This window comes from Crassostrea angulata, chromosome 6, assembly GCF_025612915.1.
Source record: "Crassostrea angulata isolate pt1a10 chromosome 6, ASM2561291v2, whole genome shotgun sequence".
NCBI lineage: Eukaryota > Metazoa > Mollusca > Bivalvia > Ostreida > Ostreidae > Magallana > Magallana angulata.
The window spans coordinates 26,670,516-26,692,098 of NC_069116.1; the positions used below are offsets into that span (position 1 = coordinate 26,670,516).

The following is a 21,583-nucleotide window of genomic DNA, read 5'->3' on the forward strand; positions in this document are numbered from 1 at the left end:
TGATAATGATCCGGGGATTTTAAAAATGTCTGCGCCCATGAAAAGTACATGAGAAAATGTCATACTTTAAAAGATTAGTTTCTAAGAAGGTAGTAACAAAACATAAAGCATAAGCATCAATTTGTGTCATTTTACAAAACATTTACCATGTTTTTGATTTATATATGATGTGAGTCACGATCAATTGTTCGATTGTCATGTGTCCTCTGATGGGGGGGGGGGGGGGGAGGGTTAAGTAGCGAATAAATTAGACACGCAAATTTTTTCGATGTTTTTTTTGGAATAATATCAAATGTCAAAATCGTTTTTCCTTGCGCGACAAATATCAAAATTGTTGAAAAACAAATCAGGAAAACAACAGCTATTTCGGAACCAGAATAAATTCATTTTATTTTGTCGCTTATTAATTTATAGATCGCCAATGCTCTGGCAAGAAGCTGTAAGGCTGGAATTACTGAAAAGGAATTAGCGAATGAAGTTTACTTCATTGCAGGCCATGGAAATCTCAAATATACCAATGACAAGTATGTATGTGTTGAATTTGAATAACATTTTAGCATTATTTATTAAAAATCACTATTACTAAAGAAAAACTGATTAACAGTTTTCTTTTTTCTTTAAAGACTCCCATCTGTGTGTGTAAACAGGAAAAAACTGCAAGAATTAATGCAATTATCGAAACCAGATTTGGAAAATGTTGTAAGTACAGGTACATGTAAACTGTGAAAATGTGTATAATGCATGTTGATTGTTCCATCAAATTTGTAAGTATATGTATTCACTTAACTCAGTACATCTGAAGTAAATTTGGCTTAAGCTTTTTGACCATATTTAAAAAACCACTAGAATTGAGCAAAACAATCATTTTGAAACATAGCAACGTGCTACATATACATCGCATATGAATCATGTGCCTTGCTTTAATTAATTGAAGGTGTTTGATAAGAATCCAGAGTTTGAAAATGTAATGTCTTATCACAAAGGACAGGAAATCCATTTTATGGTGAACCCTCAGAAGTTTATGCAGGTAAGGATTTCATGCATATTGATAAAAGTATCTGATTAAGATATCAGTTTTGAATTTTAGGTTAAAAATTCATTGAGATATTTCAACAATCTTTTTGTGTACATACAATATATATGCATGTCACATTACTGAATTTCTTGACCAATCTAAAATTATCTTGCAAATTCTCAAGCAAAGCATCAGGCTTGTTAAACATTAGACTGGCTGCTGGTTTCAGAAATGACTGCATTTACTGGTACATGTGCATACTGTAACTTAAGACTTCAAGTTAGATTTGTCATAGTTAAATTAGAAGACACAATCTGAGTTGCTATTTACTGTAAGTCGTTTTAATTCCACGGTGTTAAAATTTCACGATTTCTCAAACAATACCAATCGCGATGGTTTTAATTTCACGCTCCACGAAAACCAGTTAATCAAATTATAAGCATTGTCAAGTAATAAAAACTTATGTTAGTATTTACGACGGGTTTAATTTCGCGGAAAAATGATAAATCGCGAACACAGTGAAATTAAAACCATTTACAATTATTTGCCAATCTACAGTATTCCTTATTCTCTCTTTTTTCTGGATTCAGGAGGTGCTAAAGGAAGTGTGTAGGAGAAGGGATCAGTATGGTAAAACAGAAAACATAGGCAGCAAAAAGCTGAAGATTCTCGTGGATTTCAGGTCCCAATTTATAGCACTTATCACTTAAAAATCTATGTGCTTCAAAGTTTGATTGTCAGTTGTTGTAGTGAACTAATGCAATATTAAATTGTATGAATGCTATGAAAGAACAATCTAGTTAACATGTTTTATCTGCTGTCTGTTTTCGATACATCTTGTTGAAGCAACGTATCAAAAACCAGCGAAGGTGCATAGGCAAATTCTTATTTTGATTAGATTGACAAAAGATTATCTTCATATGAATCTACATGTGATTATTCATTCTTTCTCCATAGTTCCCCCAATATTGCAAAAGAGTTCCACGAGGGTCACCTACGTTCGACTGTGATTGGGAATTCCCTGTGTAATTTATACCAAGCTGCGGGACACGATGTTGTGAGGGTCAACTACCTGGGAGACTGGGGAACACAGTTTGGTAAGCCACAGTATGTCAGAAATAAAACATTTAAAATCATTTTCATGTACATGTACCATTTGTTTTGATACTCTGTGTTTAAAAAAAAGAAAAGTTCACTCTCTGTTGGAATAGCATGTAATTACACTTTAAGATGTTGAACTTTTTGAAGTTTGACTCTACTTTGTTTTGTAGGTGTTTTATTGAGCGGATATGAAAGATTTGGTGATGAAACCTCACTGGAAAGTAATGCTCTTGCTCACTTGAGTGAAGTATGTACCTTGTAAATTATTTTAATTTTATAATTATTTTCACTTTTTAAAAATTTTACTGAAAACCTGAAAATAGAAGGAAAATCATAAAATATTTGTTTGAGTAGATTTCTGCTGATTGAGAAACCATAAGACCTTGTTTTAAACAAATTTGCATGTCCAACCTACTGAGAGATCAACTGGTCTTTATAACCATTGAGAATGACTATCAGTGCATGTACTGTTTTCTGATGTATATCCAATCTTCATATTATCATCTCAAAAGAGGATATTACAGTAAAACACGGTTATAGCAAACACGCTTACAATGATTTGACGCTTACAGCGAAGTGACTTTCATTCCCCATGACTATAAAATATGTTGTAAACTTGACGGATATAACGAATTTCGCTTATAACGAAGTATAATCACCTGTCCCTGACACTTCGTTATAAGCGTGTTTTACTGTATTTACTGTATGTGTAATACATATATATACAGAATTTACAAACTATCTTGCCTCCTCCATCATTTCATGGTTCTAACTCTTTTAGGTGTATGTCAGAGCCAATAAGGAGATAAAAAATGACCCCACTTTGACAGCAAGGGCCTCTGAAATCAACAGACACTTAGAACAAGGTATTAATCTACCTGTATTCTTCACCTGAGGAACATTGCATGTAAATCATCTTTCATATGAATTGTGTTGGTTATGAATACTTGTACTTTTACATTTCCTAGTCACAATGACATTTATCATGTACTGTGGTAAGTGGTGAAAAATCATATTTTCATTTCATAATTGATTCTATAGATTACACATACTTGTTGTAGGAAACCAGGATTATCTGAAACTGTGGCAGAAGTTCCGGGAAATAAGTATCTCGGAGTATAAGAAACTGTATAAAGTGAGTTCATCTCTTGGACACATAATAAAGAGTTGATGAAATCAGGCATGCATGGTGATAGATGTAGAGGTGTGTTCACCAGGGCAAGAGCTAGCGAGCGCTTTCCCAAATTTATGTCGTAGGTATATTAATAAGGGATTTTAGCAAATGCTCGAGAGCACCCATTCTGCTGAACACATCTTTGGGATCAGCATGAATGGTGAGACGATCTTGCAAATTTTTGAAAGTGCAAATTGAAATTAAAGGGCATACCTGTGACTTATTTATAAAAACTCAGTACTTATAAGTTGTCCCAGGATCAGTAAGTGTATATGAGACCACATGATGTTACTGGTGACAATTCTTTACTGAATAATTTGATTTTAACTACAGTGTAAATGATGTAAAAGAACTTTTTATTTATCATTCTTTGTACCCTACTTAACTATATCATTAACGTACATCTATTTATTTTTTTTTTGAATGGGACAATGTGTTGATATAATTATTCATGTATTTACATGTGTAATTGTATGCATTCAGTTTTAAAGCAGAGAATGTAAATTAATGTACATGTATGCTGTTCAGTCCACTACTACACCGAATGAAATGATTCAGATTTAACAACATTAAAACTATCATAATCTGTATGTTACATGTACTTGGAAGGATTTATTTTTTATAGATGCTTGGAGTGGAGTTTGATGTGTATGAGGGGGAGTCCATGTACTACAACAAGAGTACAGAGGTCATAGATCGTCTGGAGGAAAAAGGCTGCATTGAAAGGTAGGATTTAGTGTGCTCCAAACGAGGGACTGAAAGTCAGTGACTGCAACAAAGTTATCTGAATACTTTCATCATATGTACATTTATATATGATAATATGTGTAGATTGCACATACCTTTTGATGATTAATAGGTAAATGAATGGTTGTAGTTTTACTTCATTTTCTTGATCAGATATTCAGATTGCTAAAAGTTAATTTAGAATTCAGATTTCATATTTTTATTCCCTTTAAATGACAGTTCCACAAGATAATTTGAATTATAAATAAGCCCCACAGAGCTTATAATTTTTATGATAAAACAAAATGAGACTTTTTGACTTGGCAGACCTGACTCCACCGACCTTGTTCTGGCAGTGTACCAGTGTCCAAAGACTGGCAGCAGGAGGGAGGTGGTGCTGCAGAAGCAGGACGGAACCTCTGTGTACATCACAAGGTATTTGTTGTTAATTATCAAAGGAACCTGTTAATCCATCACAAAGTGACATTTCTCTTTATATATTAACAAAATGATACTGATATTATTGATTTAATTTACATTTTCATATGATTCAGAGATATAGCAGGTGCACTTGAAAGAAAGAAAAGATATGGAATGGATGCCCTACAGTATGTGGTATGTATGAAATGAAAATTGATTGAGAATTAGAAAATTAATGCTCTTTTGTCTAGCATTTACATTCATAAGCAAATATTGCTGATGAAATAACAATGTACTGAATTTTAGCTCAAACATCACCTGTGATAAGTTGTCTTAATTTCAGGATTGGAATTTGGAAATATATTGTTTGAATATATGTACACAGTGTTTATTATATTTCTGTAAAAGTAAGAGACACCTGTGTGTTATGATTCTCAATAAGTTTGTAGTCTATAAACTTTTTAATTTTCGACTCAAGTATTAAAACTACTGATTCAAAATCATTTATGTGCATGTACATGTAAGCAATAAAATTTTGTTTTTTTTCAGGTTGATGAGAGACAAGATGGGCACTTCACAAACCTCTTGAATTTGTTGAACATAATGGAGCCCTCACAGTCTTGGAGTAAAGGGTAATAAATAGCATTTTTTTGTACCTATTCAAATGTCTTATCCCATGAATATATTTCATCATAAAAAATTAGTTTTTATCTTTTTCATGGAGAAGTCGTTTGACTAATTAGCTGTTGAGCCAAAATCTTTATTATGATTCTGTGATGATGAAATGATAGATGATATTTAAACAATAATTTTGGCAGTGTTGACTTTTACCGGTTGTTTGGACAAATTGAGGGCCTCAGTACTAGAGAAGGAAAAGTCTTACTGTTGAGAGATATTATTGAGGACTTATCCAATGCCATGTTAGAGTCTATGCAGCATCATGACCACAAGTACTCCAAAGAAGGTGAATGTGTTTTAAATTAGTCATTAATTGATTGTATTTTGACTTTTAGTTTTGTTTTCTCATAGAAGAAAGGAAAACAGCTAGAAAAAGAGCAGATTCGCCCTATAAATGAGTTTGCTTATGTGTATACTTTTATACAAAGTAGCGGTAACACTTGGTTGTTGTGACATTGTGGAAACCAAAGAAAAAATTTCACTCTCAGATAAATACAATTTTAAACTAAAACAGAAGATATACAACCATTAATAAGCACTTTATCATATGTTTAAGAATACCTACGGTACATAATTTAGTAGCTGTGAACCAGTTTGTCAGTGCTGAATCAAGAAACAAAGTTGTCACAAAGAAAATTTGGTTAACAGTTCATGTATGTATATCTATCAATAGTTACATGTATATGAAGTCTATCAGTAGTCTTTGTTTTGACAGACTGCGACCCTGCAGAACTCCAACAAAGAGCCCTGACTATGGCCATTAGTCACCTCATTTACACAGATCTCCGATCCAATCACAATAGGCCTTACAAATGGAAGGCGGAGTTAGAGAATGTGCGAAGCTGGAAGCGGCGGAAAGGAAATGTCATACCAGTACAGTACTGCCATGCTAGACTTTGTCAGTATGTATAAATGTGCAGAAAAATACATATATCTGTTAAAAGTTCAAAGATTGAAATGAAGTTTGTACACTGTTGAAATCAATACTATGCATATTCTTTATATCCTTGAATTCATTGCAACAATGGCACCTAATTCTAATTTGCTGTAAAGTGATGTTCTTATTTTCATTTTAAAAATTCTTGCTTAAAAAAAAAAACAAATATTTTTTCTTTTGTATCTTTGTACACGATTAAAAATATCATGTCCTATAAATTATTTATTTAAGTATTGAATCCTTATTTTTTGAAAGATATAGTCTCATAACTGCAACAGTGTGTGCATACAATTGAATAACGACGTTAGCGCGTTATGAAAATTTGTTTGCACACACCGTTGCAGTTATGAGACTATATCTTTCAAAAAATAAGGATTTAATGCTTATATTTACATATTTTTACATTCTTGCCTTGTACGCAAATGCGAATTATACCTCAAAACTACTGTACTATCCTGTGGGTAAGTTTAAATGAATGGAAGAGCCATCGAACAGCCACAAGCGTGATCTTTGATTTTCGCTTGTGATGTTGTATTTATCAGCGTTCAACGTTTGTGACGTCACAATTAAAACTTGTCAAATTAACGTTTTAGTACCCTTTCTGTGTTATGGTGCTATATCTGCAGTAGCTTTACATGCAAAATATACGTGGAATGTAAATATACATGAAATATTATATCTTTTATAATAAAAGATTTTTATGGTTTATCATTTGACATTCAAGAGGTGGTTTACTGTTTTACTTATTTAAAAAAAAAATGATTTACAGATTGTTAGAAAATTCAGCATTGGGGCTAACCATTAACCCTGATGTTAGTATGGAGCATTTGATTTCCAGTGATCCAACTTCGGTGTCAGCGCTTCCATTACAACTTGTATCACAGATAGCGAGGTATTAAAACATATGAAGTGATTTTGTAAAATTTCACAGGAAATTTTTCACAAACCTCATGCATATATATATGTGAGTTTTATCCTTGGATTATGTACTGTAACACAAGTTTTATTCGTGACGACTTTATTTCACAATTTACCTAAGAAAATCTTGTTCGTGGCAAATAATTTTTGCTATAAATATTAAGATTACCTATAATGCAATACACCAGAGACATTTAATGACTGGTTTGGGGCAAGAAATATTCACGACAATGAGGCTCTCGTGAACCTCACACAAAATTTTCACAATCAAATAAAAGTTGGTTTACTGTATGTCACTGCCAATTGTGTGGAAGTTTTTTTCACCATGTTGTTGATGAGCAATTTTATTTTTTATTCTTGTTTATTTTTGAGGTTGGAAGAAGTTATTCATGAAGGAGTGAATCAAAGTCAGTCCTACTGCATCCACCATTACATAGAACACCTAGTGTAAGACATGGAATCTTTTGTTTCAATAACTCATAAGCAAGCCTCTTGTATCATTAACTTCTAGACTTCAAAATTGCCATTTTTTATAAAATAAGAAATTTGGTTTATATTAAAATATAGTCTGATTAACCTTCCATACAACTTTTGTCTCTGCATTATGAATTAATATTGCCGTTGCAAAACGATGTTTTTCCCAATTTTATAGATAATTTTAACATATCTCTTTAATTTTAGTGCACTCATAGGAAAGGCGTACAAGAATTACATAGTAAATGACAAAAGTTTAACACTGGAAGAGATGGAGGTAAGTAAACAAATGGTTGATATAGGGACACCAGAGTTTGTATGTATTTCTGTCCAAATGGTTGATTTTGTGGTATCTATTTGTAAGTCTCGTCATATGTTGTATATAAGTTTAGCTTTGTCTCTGTACAAATGGTTGATATTCCAGTATACATTACCAAATTATTTATAACAGTGTTTGCATACATAAGTAGTAAGATTTTTCTGTCATTAAAATAGGCAAGTCAATTTTCTTCATTTAGTTCTGTTGGAATATACATTTTATATTTCTGCTCTTTCAGGCTCGGTTTCTGTTGTTCTTCTGTGCCAGACAGACACTTTCTAATGCTCTCAAACTTCTGGGAATTCCTCCAATGAAAAAAGTTTGACTTGGAGAGAGAGAGAGAGAGTGAGAGAGAGAGAGATTTTCATTTGAATAAATTATAAAATTCTTATTCATGTTGTTTTCATTTTTAAAACTTTGGAATTTGAGTTGCACAACCAATTTTAAAAATATTGTTGACAGTGTTAAATTTGCCCCTTTCTAAACCATTTTATCTTATTTTTTATATGATAAACAAAAACTGGTAAATGTGGAATAATTTTTTCCTCAATCGTACGTAAATGAATGCAATTTTTTAATATTGAAAACTTTTGATTAAATGCTTTTTAAAAAATTGCACCCGAAGAAGACAGAACGAAAAACAAACCCCACAAAAACAATTGAACAATAAACTTTCACCCCCTCGAAAAATGCCATAAAATTTCAACAGCTACACGAGCTTTTGTTCGAGGTTTGCAAGTCAACGAGTATCAAGATCTCAACCAGTGTGTATTGGTGTCGTTAGTGAGAAAGATTCCAGTAAAAGACATTGGAAATTGTTAGCAATTGATGTTGATGCCAATGCTCAGTACGGTCTGTTAATTCGGTCACATTGACTAAAGATATTGGCGAAGCGATAAACATGTTTGCGCATTTAATCACATGTAGTGCAAAAGTTGGGGGAATAATTGGCTTATTGATGTTTAAATCATTTCGGTCAATAAAAAGAAGTGCAAAACTTGACAAATTATGACATATTTGTAAATACGTGTATTGACTGAAATGTTATAATGCGATGAAATCTCATGGGAGGTATATGTTGTCAAGAAATAGATAAACACAACTCGATACAATTCAAAATTTTGAGGATGAAACGACCTAAAATTATTTTACTTTAAGTTTCACAACTTACAGGTAAATATACTGCAACAATTTGTAGGGAGAAATGGGAATATCAATTTCGTCCAAGCAAAAACCGAAAAATTTGGACGCACTTGAACAGGAAAAAGCGTTGTCTCCAAATTTGAAGCGTCAAGTACATCGCTCTAGTTCTCGTTACTTGAAGTTTTCCGACAGTGGTTATCCAACGACGCCGCAAAGTGTCGATGCTTCGGAACCGTTCGACAATTCCGATGTCCTGTCGATTGAAGACTGTTGGATTCCAGCGAGACAAAACAAGAGCGAGAGCAAACAAAACTTCTTTCAAGATGCAGACCCCTCTACAATATTCCTGGATGAAAATGAAATTTTTTTCAGTGATGCGAAAGACAACGATTCTATTTCTGCAATAGATATCCCAGGGACTGTAACTACCAAGGATTCCATTCGAACCAGAGAGAGACGCAGACGCGCAAAGACGCTAAGCTCGTCGTGGACGCAAAGCGTCAATAACTCGCAAGATACCTTGGCATTAGATACAAATTGCAAAGGTCAAGGGAAGAAATCGGCTTTCTGGGATACCTCGAGAGACGAATCGTCGTCGGATTTCGAAAGCGATGTTGAGAAGGAGAGAAGGCGAAGAAGCACGTGTACGTCCAACCCGAAAAACCGCCCGGGAGCTGCGAGGCCAGGGCGACGCAAAGTAAGTGCTGTCCACAGCTCAAGATATGAGGGGAAGGAAAAGAAAGCCGATCTTTTTGATTACATTTCATCTCAAATACCGGAAATTGCAGATTTACTACAAGAAAAATCATCGACAAATCATGGCGGAAGGAGGCGGAAAACGACTAGATATGAACTTAAAGTGAGCGTCAACCCTAACTCAAGTGTCTGTGAAATTATATTGCCTGGAACTTTTCTTTTCCGTTCTGATAGCGTCTTGAGAAAGGGCTCGGGACACGGATTAAAGAGGCACAAATCGCTTCACCTACCAAGGGTCGAGAAGGAAGAAGCATAGTTTTCTGTAAAAGTGATTTTATTGGGGGTGAAAATTTATGTAGGGTGGGAATAGTGTGGATGTATGTGTGTGTGTTTATTTAACATGTGTTTTGGTTAAATCCTGCACAATATTGATATATCTGTATGAAACAAGGTTTATATTTAGTTATATTGATATGAATAAATATTGATTATTTAATGGTCAAAATATATTTTAATTATTATACCATTAACAATATAATTCATATAACACTTATTTTGCTTGTGGTTCCTTTTCGATGGGTTTGTTTCTCCACTTTTCTGTTCTTACTGGAGTGCAGACGCCTTCTAGAGCAATAAGCAACTATGTTCACTCCAATCCCCCCTCTCCCCCTCTCTCTCTCCCTCACCCCCCCCCCCTCTCTCTCTCTCTCTCTCTCTCTCTCTCTCTCTCTCAAAGGAACAATACCTTACCCATGATGTGCACGAGAGGAATTTTGTGGAAGTTAACGGACCGTCATAGTCATAATTAACTGTGTTTGCATGCAATATTTGTAGACGCATTGACAAAGCTATTCATCAGTTTTACATATCGTATTGTTAATATTCCTGAACATTGAAGTGTGCATTACACTTCTTTAAAGAACGTGCCGTGAGATTATTTATCGACAAAACAAAGCAAAGCTTTCGATTATTCTCGCCTACCCCCATTTAAATGTTAGTTACATGTATTGAAATTGTCACTCTACCGACGAACAGACAAGCAAAGCTTTAGGGGGTTGTGTACAAATAGTTATTCGGACGTCATCCGACGGCTCTCACAGTTTAACCAAAAGACCTATTAGTGCCAGTTATTTGCAATCATTAAGATTTTTACGTAATTTAGAATTACTTTCTTTGCATTTAAATTGTTTACCTACAACTATGGCATTTAAATACGCAAAATATAATTTTTCCCCCTTCATTCATACTTATGGGTGTACCATAATAATCGGATAAAAAGTTCATTATCTGTGTCGTAAACCAATACCCAAGCTGAGACTGGGACAGATCTTTCTCAGCTATCATTGTACAGGTACATGTAATCCACGGTAACATTTCCAATTTTTAGCTTGTGATGCCTGTCTGTGTTTAAATCCTTGGAAATGCCACAACAAAGAATAAAATGGTCGCGGGGTCAATTCGATCCTCTCGTAAGACATTGGCCGTCAACAGCTAACCTTTTTTTGAATTAGATACATGTACATGAAAACATACAACTAGCCCTACATTATTTCGATTATCATAACTTTACTGTATCTGGTCAACCACTGTTTTTTGGCGGTTTTTTTTTTGGGGGGGGGGGGGGGTCATTATGAATATAACAAGGACAAAAAAACAGACTTCCAGAAGTCTGGAGACTGTCTGCTGTATCAAGTTTAAAAAATCGGTATTGAACTTATTCCGTTATGAACCACCCTGCAGCATTTTATCGCACTTATTAGTGACATAGAACCAAATGAGCGAAAAAGCTTCTGCTAATTGTAATAAGTGATAGATGATTTACATATATAACCGAAATCAAATCAATTGGATTAATGAATAAAATATTGTGTCATTTGGTACGTGACAACGCTTATTTGAATTGCTTTGGCAGTAACGCAAGTCAAAACAAACAACTTTTCCCAATACACAATAATTTTAACATTCGATGAACATATTTAATTGCAATATACCTTACTTTTTTTCATTGCACCTCTCTGAAAGGTCTTAATGAATTAACTTTAAATTCTCAACCAAAATTTGTGATAACTAAAAAAGTAAACTTTTCATAAGATTATTTATATTTTACAGTGAATGGAACTTGTACTTTTACGTTCTCAAATGTTACTAGTACGCTGAGATATTTAATTGATTAATTTGAATAGATTTTGCAATAACAGCGTCTATTACACCTGGGATGTAATGGCCAACCGTTGGTTCGGGTTTCGACTTGTAGTATCTGCTAGGGGATTGGGGGGATTTAAATATTTTCTCTTTCCTGTTTATATATTTGTTTGTGTTATTTGCGAAGCTGATTTATTACACAGAACCTGTCCCGCTCATTTAAATCGTCCGCAAAGCTTCTTTCTCCCGAATTCCAATTTCTCCCCCTCTGTGTGACACTAAGCAGAAATGTGCAGTCGTATGCACTAGCAAGTTGTTATTTATTTTAATTCGAATGTTGCGTAGACATATATCAATTTGGATTTGATTTATTAAATGTGAAAGGCAGGTGATTTGCTGAAGAGACAAATTAAGCCCTTCGAAATGGATACAAATGGTGTTGATAAAGTTTCCACGAAAAAGAATGGTTTCCACAAAGGTCCTATGGAACTCTATTTGGTCAGGATTTCACCAGCTTGTCGAGCGGTCTGGCTCTATGTCATACAGGTAAATGACTTTGTTTCTTATAGACTTGGTTGTAATTTTTGCAAATTGAATAGTAGAAAATTTATATTATAAATTTCTATTTTGTTTTAAGTGATTTATAATGACGATGAGATTATCTTTATAAATGGCACCATGGAACATTCATCTTTTTGATGATTTTTCACTGTACAATTGCATGCAGTTTCTTCGAGTTTAATTCAACATTATCTCTATGTTTTATTATTGTATCGACATGTCTTTGATAGTGGTCAGAGCTTGAAATGACAAGATATGATTTGAGATATTCTTTACTAGATTTGGCTTGGTAAATTAAAGTGTTTGGACTTTCCTTTTAAGTGAGGAAAGTTTTGGGTGATTTCACAATTTGTTTCTGGTTATTTCACTAGCCGTATAAGACAACCTCAACCTGGGAGGTTAACCATTCATAATACCAGCATCTTCAATTATTTTTATAATATCCCCAAAGAAATGTTTTGGCCTTTTTCTGAGACAACGTTAAATCGTCCACTGCTGTGTTTTTATTTGTCAAATATGCGTGTATTTTTTATTCACAGACAATCAAAATGCCAATTAACGAACACTGTCCAATCAAAAACAATTCAATGTATTTTCATTATGTCGCCAACAGTTTGTTCTCAGTATGATTTTAATTAGTTAACCAATTAATTCATTAATTAATGTTCCTATTTATGGCATGCGTGTCTGCGCGCGTTTTTATTATAATAAACTGTTAAATTAAAATACGTGTGGCATTGATGTGTTTTGCAACGATTGTTCGCAGACAATTGCTCATTATATCTGTGTTGAATAGAAAGAGCAGAGTGAGGACAAATGACGTGTGAAATATTCATATAGGGATGCAGAAATATTATTTTGGTATACCATTGATTGGTAGATACGGATTATTAACAACGTTTTTTAAAATCTATTTTTTATAGAATAATTTATTTCATATTTTGGTAATACCGACACATGCACATCGTTTGCTTCTTTCGTTTAAAGCTTTTGATGTCTTTATAATAGTGATTTTATTTTTCCGAGCCTGCGGTATTCGACTTGTCTGCATATCCTATTGTAGTGTAATGGAACCAACGATATCCAAAAATAAGTAGTAGTATTGTACGCTTATTAAATAATCTACAAAATATTTCACTTCTATCGGTTACTGTAATATGTCAATCCACTTGCTTCTCTCAATGAGACAATTTGTGATTACTGTTTCAAGTTTTCATTGAAAAAAAAGAGTCACTGTCCATCTAATATAAAAATTATTATGCATGGTGTCTGCGTTAGTGTTTCGATCTATTTTTTCAGTAGTGTATAACTGATTCACATGCAGTAACTAAAACAAAGTTTTCGAGTCCGTTTACTGAATGGGATCGCATGTAAGTATGGGTCGAAAAAACACTTCAAAGCTAAAAGGACAAATATTGAACCATCGATTTAAATAGTAGAATGACGACAAAACAACATTGTATCTCGCCATGTCTGTTGTCAATTGTGTCTACATGTATATGTGAGAGTGAGAGAAAGAAAGAGAGAAAAATTGTCGTTATGGCCACGGATCAATATACAACTGATGACATATATTATATTCAATTGCTTAATACGTACTTCATCGATTTTCTATTCACTCTACAATATACTGACTGCAAAACTGAATTAATAAACATATTAAGGGAAAAAAAATTCAATGACAAATACACATGTAGGTGTTATAAATGGCTTACCACCCCCCACGCAGTTTTCGTTTTATTTTATTTTTTGTTGCACCAATATCTAAATGGGATATAAAATGTTCCATTATTTCATTAAGTTCTTTGGTGAAAATCAACTTGGATTAATAGTATTATGTTATACAGCAGGAATCCCGCCATATATTCTACCCCCCCCCCCTCTCCCATTTAAAACCGTTGCTCCGAATCTAATAACGGTGAACAAATCTACATTATGTTGATTTCTTTTTTGATCTTTATTTCCAAAAATTTCTTTAGAAATGATCAGTATTTCAAATGCACTGCAAGTGATTATTTTTGGTGTAGATTAAATGTTTATATCAGTTTATTTCCTCACATAAAAGCTCTAATTAAAACATGTGTACACAAACAATACTTGGGTATTAATATATTTTTATAAGGGTATACTAGTAGTTAAATTTTTTTTTAAGTTTGGGGGATCAATTCACAACTATATGTAAATAATAACACCCATTGCTGAAAATTTGAAAGTGCACGTTCACAGTTTAAATCAAATCGTCTAGCTTGATTTTTTTAGGAAGATTAAATAACCCTAAAAAAGATAGAAATGTTTTCTCCAGTTTAAGGCGATGTCAAATGATCCTGAAATATTAAATACGCTCTTTATCAAGTCAGTTGTTTACAAATTCTAATGCAAGCCGTGAAATTGAAAAAAAAACCAAAAAACCATGCACTTGTTTTCCGTTATTGAGCGCTGGGAATTTTAATTATAGAGCCATGTATTATCTATGCGCTGACATGCCTTTGTATGCATGCGATTATGTCTTTCTGATATCGTCATTGTAAATTTAAGTGAATTATGAATATACCGAAATGAATATCTATAAGTCCCATCGGGACTAAGTGATAGAAGAAGCCGTGTCTTTTAATGGTAGCCATTTCCAGTTTTTCAATGAGAAATAAATTCGATTCTATACAATCAAACTGAATTAGTAGTAATCTTTCTTTTGAAAAACTGTATATTTACTACCCTCCGAGGCTTTCTAGCCAATACAAGTATCAGATTTTCAATACCAATTGCCAAAATTCGACGATGACCTTCTTAAGAAAAAAATAAGAATAGACCATTCAATCGATTTATTAAAGAAGTTACTATTTTTAAATCAATATCTTGTAATCTTGATTTTTTAAAGGGGGCATGCAAATCATCGACTTTTTACCATTGAAACAGACAAATGACATAAATATGTCATACTACAGATCTTTAAATAGTAAAACTATATTCAAAAAGTAGTATTCTAGCTCATCTTGAACGTAAAATACAACGGTCATAAATAGAAAAAAATCTCCAAGTTTTGATAGTTGGAGAGAGAATCGTTCTTAAGCACTCGGTATTTTAACCTTCTTCAAATGGAAATACAAAAGTCTGGCTCCCAAAGGGCATTGTAAAACGGAAAAAATGCAACCAAGTAAAAGAGTGAAATTCAAACACGGTACATGTCCTTTGTTTTAGCGGGGTTTCCCTGTTAATTTCCATACCCACACTTCAATACGGGAAAAATAAGTCACTTCTAGTATGACAAGATGCTAATATTTGGTTTATTTAACAGACATGTTTTAATCAGAATATGTGGGCTACAAAGCTCACCTGGCGTAAAAACCAGGTGAGCTTTGTATTCCACATATACCAACCGTGTATTGAATAGCAAACGATGTATGGGATCTTAGTATTTAAGAGGAACGTTCTCATATAACAAAAAAAAAAAAAATCAGGCAAAATATTGCACAGGAGTGATAAATATTGACTTAAAGGTTTAATAAATTTCTCCCCTGTTTTTTTTATTTTGTTTATGTTATTTGATCTTATACTGCGCATGAGATAAAACCCCATTTAAATAGCGTTTTATTTAGAACCAGCTTTCTAATTTTCTTATTCATTCCATTTTATGAGAAATCTACCTAAAGAGTTACAGGTACGCACATTATCCCGATTCCGTGGATAAGAAAAGACATGCCTTTACTGACAGATAAACACTCGTATACCACCAGTTCTTGGGGTTTCAGGCGCATGTATGCATGTTTTTTTTAAACAAAGTAGATATCATCGATTTTCTTACATTTGTCCAATAACTTTTTCCTAGAATATCTCTGTATTCCCTATTATGTATATGTATACATAATACATTCCTGATTTTCTCATTTATAAAGAAAACGTTTCTTTGAAGGGGGTGCTACCGGTATTTCTAAAAAAAATATTGTTTATGCAAGTCTTATCTGCAGAGATTACTTGCTGCAAAACAGGACGCAAACAGTATTCCTTTCTTTTTTTCATGTTGGCTTACATTAAAAATCTAAGTGCACACATGTACCCTCTAACGAATCAGTCAAGCGCTTTGTACCCCCCTGAGAGTACCTATCGTCGGGTATTTATTGGTCATTGGTGGTGATATGAACTATAAATCAGACATTTCAGCGAGTGGTCACCTGTCAAAAGACTTTTGAACTTCCGCGAATCTCCAGTGCTTTCGTGATAAAAGCCTCTTTAGTTTTTCTGAATATCTAAGAATTTATCAGGAAAATCATACCATCCGGGTCCTTCTTTTTATGGTCAGTGTCAAGAGGTCTTCAGAACATACTTGTCAACTTCTTTCTCTAGAGATGAACGTCTCTTAGGGTACATGCTATTGTTTATATTTACATTAGCATTTCCACTCTATAGTTTTCATTGAAGACGTTTGAACTTTCATTTTGAAATGCACTCTTGGCCACAGCTCTGAAGTGATTTGAGAACTTGTTTGTATACATCTATACACATGAAAAAATTCTCGGTAACGAAACTGTGGTCTAAAAAATGTTCAATGATTTTATATACTTGCTTGTAAAAATTCAGCAGTAAAGGTAATGATTTCTAAAATTATGAAAATATTTCATGTGGGAACTGTAGACCTGTATACATGAACTTATGATTAAATCTTATGTTCAAGTTTATAGCAGTGCATTCTCCTACGTGGCCTTTTAAAAATGCAATAAATTTATTAAATCCATTCATGGCTTGAAGAAAATTTTGGAAAGAATGCAAATTGTGCACTTACAGGACACGATGTCTTTGAAATTAGGCATCTGACAGTGCACAAGTTATTGCTTGCAGATATTGAGAACCACCCTCAAGGTCAGGAAATATATTTGTTGCTTAGGTTTCCTCAGTAATATACGATAGAACATGGGAGAGAGAGAGAGAGAGAGAGAGAGAGAGAGAGAGAGAGAGAGAGAGAGAGAGAGAGAGAGAGAGAGAGAGAGAAACCGCTCTAATTGCTAGCACTAATAATACTCCACAACATTTATTTTATTAAAAGATTGAAAAATATACTAATGATATTAATTATGACGTTTTTACAGAACGAGCTGCCCCACCTTCTGATTGACGTCGACTTCTCCAAGGGACCTAACCACTTACCACCCGTGTTCCGTAATCATCCCCACCAGGAGGTCCCTCTGCTCGTGGATGGCGATGTGGTGGTGTTTGAGGCGTAAGTATTACTAATAAGTCCATTTCTCGTCGAGTACCTATATTCTTGCCAAAATTCAATTCTTTTAATTGTTAGTTTCTAACGTTTTATTGCAATTGTAAGCAATGGTATGACTATTTTGGAACAACGTAAAAATGCACATGCTAGGCAACTTTAACAATAAGCAAGTTTAATTAATTTATTAGGACAAGCTATACAAAACATATGATGCGTATAAAGAAAAAAAATAAGTAATAAATGAAAATGAAAAAAAGAACACTGTAAATGTAAAATATATAATTATCTTATTTCATTTTAAGTATTTGAAATGTACTTTTAGTTCTATTCAAATTCAAATATACATGCAAAGTTCCCGTTGCTTGCCTCTGAAACACTAAACAGATATATGTTGGCGTTTTATATGAAATACGCGATATTCCACAACTAAGTTAAACCGTTCGTTATTCTCTAATTTCAGAACAGCAATACTTCGGTACCTCTCCTTGAAATACACATCTTCCGCTGGATTTGGCATGTCGTTACCAAATCAAATGCTCTGCGAATCGGTGATATCTTGGTCCTTTGGAGAACTTTTAAGGTAATCTTCTATGACAGTTCCCAAAAATACAGATAATCCAGAGAAATCAATTTTAATATGTTCATTTTTTTTCTAAAGAATTTCCTCCCTCTTTTTTCACAAAAAAACTAATCAATATTTTACACGATCTTGCAGGTCAGTTGGCTACACTTATGTGTTTCCCCAATTCTTGGAGAGCTACTCTTTCTCCCCAGAGAGCGCCAACGAAGTGGTCATCGAAAAAGGTCTTCGCCAGGTAACGACTCACCTGGAAATCCTCGAGAACAAATATTTGGAGAAGTCTAAATACCTCGCCGGAAATAAACTGACCGTGTCGGATTCTTGTGCTGCTTCTGTCCTTGTACTACTGGAGTGGACGGGGTTCAGTTTCAAAATGTGGCCCAAGGTGGAGTCTTGGCTTAGCAAGGTCAAACAACAGATGTTCTGGGACGAGGTTCACACCACACATACTGATTTTGTTCGTGAACTTGAACGAGCTAATTTGGTCCAGCGTTGAACGAAAGAAGTTGCCAGCTAGGCTTCCGAAGGGCTGTTGCAATACATGAATTTCGCTAATTAAGCGTTTGTGCGATTCATATGTTTTGATTCATAAACATCCAAAATCGCAATATCCAGTCAATTTTTATGTTCAAATTTGTGTGGTTATTCATTTATTGTACTGTACACTGCATTAACAAAATGATGTTTCTTTGATACAAGTAGTTACCACTTAGCTAATATACATGTAAGTCGTGAACACATTATCTGTTTAAGCGGTGCTTTAATTGGCATACAAAATAAAATTAAGATTATATATCACGAAATGCCAATTCACATCTTTAAATGACGAGTTAGAAAATGACTTCTTGTCATTCAAATCTTTATAACAGTCTTATTACGGGCTTTGTACACCCCATTACATTACATTATATTACATTACATTACATTAGGCTTATGCTGGATGCTTAACGTTACACACTGTAGCCTTAATGAAGCTATATGGTCTTTGTACAAAATTCGCTTTTTTATCTGCCGTGGATCTGATCGAATTACATTTGATAATTGGCACATTTACAATTGTTACATGTGTTGTCATATTGATATACATGTATCTGCATGCAATAAAAGCTTACATGAATGATATTGAATATAATTTTGTTTTTAGTATCGTCAAGTGGAATAGTTTTTTTTTTTTTCATGTGTGTATATATACACATTATTTATCTCTAGGTCAACATAAATACTTCTCTTGACTTTTAAACTGTTTATAAAAGGTGTTTGATTATTTCCCCAAGAAGATAATTTTAAAAAAAAGAAGGTCCGAACGAACCGATTTCAATATTAACATTTTGCTTCAAACCTTCGAATCGTGCTAAATCTCAGTAAAGTAAATGTATGGTTATTATGCAAATGGCGTGTATGTTTCATTACCATTTTCCAACAACTGTATTACAGTTCAGAAGATACATACATTTGGTGTCAATTACTCTATATCAAAAAATCTCCTAGTTACATGTATTTCTATGAAATAAAAAGACCCTCTTTTTTTGTGATTAATCAGTCGTAAAAAATGCGCATTTCAAAACTGTATGATTCTGATACATCAGTATTTATTTTCCCTAATGCGTAGTGTCACGTAGCAAAAAGCTCCAAATAGTCCTCAATGTATTGGATACGGGTGAAATCGCTATGAGGTCAAGAATTTAAAAATGGATAGCTTTTTGGTACATGAACACTTGAAATTTAAAAGGAAGAATTGATTTTAGCGTTACACTTGTGTACTCTATCTGTGTCAAGTTAGATCTATTTGTTGTGGGAAAACCAAAATGCAATTAGTAGGGGGTCAACATTCAGTAGTAGTAAAACTTTTAAACTTTAAGAAATTAGGATCGAATGTGATAGCATTTAAAAATATATCTCAATGTTCCAATTAGAGTCAGAGTATCCGAAATGGTTAGTAATGGCCAAAACCGGTCTCAGCGTCTGCTGGTTAGAGCATTCAGTAGACGTAAGGGCGACCATTGGATGAATGGTCCCCAACATGCTCTTTCCTTTTTTCTTTTTATGATTTAAAGAAAAAACACCTTTAAAATTATTATAAACCTATTTGTTGTTACATATACTTCGCTAGCCAAGGGTTTACGATCCACTCTGCTCCTCTACATCTTCGCTAGCCAAGAGTTTACGATCCACTCTGCTCCTCTACATCTTCGCTATCCAAGAGGTTACGATCCACTCTGCTCCTCTATTTCTTCGCTAGCCAAGAGTTTACGATCCACTCTGCTCCTCTACATCTTCGCTAGCCAAGGGTTTATGATCCGCTCTGCTCCTCTACATCTTCGCTAGCCAAGAGTTTACGATCCACTCTGCTCCTCTACATCTTCGCTAGCCAAGAGTTTACGATCCACTCTGCCCCTCTATATCTTCGCTAGCCAAGAGTTCACGATCCACTCTGTCCCTCTACATCTTCGCTAGCCAAGAGTTTACGATCCACTCTGTTCCTCTACATCTTCGCTAGCCAAGAGTTTACGATCCACTTTGTTCCTCTACATCTTCGCTAGCCAAGAGTTTACGATCCACTCTGCTCCTCTACATCTTCGCTATCCAAGAGGTTACGATCCACTCTGCCCCTCTATATCTTCGCTAGCCAAGAGTTCACGATCCCCTCTGCCCATCTATATCTTCGCTAGCCAAGAGTTTACGATCCACTTTGTTCCTCTACATCTTCGCTAGCCAAGAGTTTACGATCCACTTTGTTCCTCTACATCTTCGCTAGCCAAGAGTTTACGATCCACTCCGCTCCTCTACATCTTCGCTAGCCAAGAGTTTACGGTCCACTCTGCTTCTCTACATCTTCGCTAGCCAAGAGTTTACGAACCCCTCTGCTCCTCTACATCTTCGCTAGCCAAGAGTTTACGGTCCACTCTGGTTTTTCTACAGGGGATTTAACCCTTGGCTAGCGAAGATACTACATGTACTACAGTAGGATAAAGAGGGCGTGAATATTGCAGAATATCTGTACTGTACATATGAACGCGTTAGTAAATGAACCCCCCCCCCCCCCCCAAAAAAAAAAAAAGATAAAAGTAAAAACTACTGGGCTACTACTTTTATTTTGTCAACATACAGTTATTTTATTGAAATCGTGTGTTCAATCATAATCTTGATTGTTTCAACTAGATGTTATATCAAATGACTACAAGCTTGCAATTTAAATCTTTCTAAATGGGGAGGGTTTCGATTTAATTTTGTTAAATCATTTTGACAAGAGTTGACGCAAAAAGTTGCATAACGTACTTTAATCACTAAAGTGCACAATATCACAATATACAAATAATTAGGAATAACTTGGGGATAGCGAGAGCCCCCTTATATCAAATAAAGAATCTATTTAAAAAGAAGTACAAAGGAAACCACTGGTTCTGTGAACGATATAGACTTGCTCAAGTTTCTATTTTTAACATAACTTGAGTGCTCTCTTCAATACGGTTAAATAGTGCCAAACATAGGTATT

The 21,583-nt window shown here is 34.2% G+C and overlaps 2 protein-coding genes across 3 annotated transcripts; both read left to right on the forward strand.

Moving 5' to 3' along the window:
* The first annotated feature begins 12 nt into the window (after window positions 1-12).
* On the forward strand, window positions 13-8,145 carry LOC128190722 (probable arginine--tRNA ligase, mitochondrial). Of its 2 annotated transcripts, XM_052862866.1 has the most exons (19): window positions 13-89; window positions 415-524; window positions 624-699; window positions 935-1,027; window positions 1,606-1,697; window positions 1,973-2,112; window positions 2,287-2,363; window positions 2,898-2,982; window positions 3,178-3,251; window positions 3,916-4,016; window positions 4,344-4,451; window positions 4,571-4,631; window positions 4,986-5,068; window positions 5,255-5,400; window positions 5,830-6,016; window positions 6,821-6,943; window positions 7,342-7,416; window positions 7,651-7,720; window positions 8,001-8,145. In XM_052862866.1, exons 1-19 carry the CDS (start codon window positions 57-59, stop codon window positions 8,085-8,087), a joined length of 1,821 nt encoding a protein of 606 aa, XP_052718826.1. In that variant the 5' UTR covers window positions 13-56; the 3' UTR covers window positions 8,088-8,145. The 2 variants fall into 2 exon arrangements, with proteins under 2 accessions (XP_052718826.1, XP_052718827.1); XM_052862867.1 differs by lacking the exons at window positions 13-89; window positions 415-524 and having other exon boundaries at window positions 631-709.
* Window positions 8,146-11,891: 3,746 nt separating this feature from the next.
* Window positions 11,892-19,212, forward strand: LOC128190650 (glutathione S-transferase theta-1-like). Its single transcript, XM_052862769.1, has 4 exons — window positions 11,892-12,289; window positions 17,383-17,513; window positions 17,971-18,090; window positions 18,226-19,212. Exons 1-4 carry the CDS (start codon window positions 12,167-12,169, stop codon window positions 18,584-18,586), a joined length of 735 nt encoding a protein of 244 aa, XP_052718729.1. The 5' UTR covers window positions 11,892-12,166; the 3' UTR covers window positions 18,587-19,212.
* Window positions 19,213-21,583: the final 2,371 nt, after the last annotated feature.

What these genes read in the sequence shown, in the direction of transcription:
- LOC128190650 (XM_052862769.1), top strand. Translation starts at nt 12,167, where the DNA reads ATGGATACAAATGGTGTTGATAAAGTTTCCACGAAAAAGAATGGTTTC. An exon ending in TCTGGCTCTATGTCATACAG is followed by an intron (nt 12,290 to 17,382) that starts GTAAATGACTTT and finishes ACGTTTTTACAG; the next exon opens with AACGAGCTGCCCCACCTTCT. An exon ending in TCCTTTGGAGAACTTTTAAG is followed by an intron (nt 18,091 to 18,225) that starts GTAATCTTCTAT and finishes ACGATCTTGCAG; the next exon opens with GTCAGTTGGCTACACTTATG.
- LOC128190722 (XM_052862866.1), top strand. Translation starts at nt 57, where the DNA reads ATGTCATACTTTAAAAGATTAGTTTCTAAGAAG. An exon ending in AAGATTCTCGTGGATTTCAG is followed by an intron (nt 1,698 to 1,972) that starts GTCCCAATTTAT and finishes CTTTCTCCATAG; the next exon opens with TTCCCCCAATATTGCAAAAG. An exon ending in ACCTCTGTGTACATCACAAG is followed by an intron (nt 4,452 to 4,570) that starts GTATTTGTTGTT and finishes CATATGATTCAG; the next exon opens with AGATATAGCAGGTGCACTTG.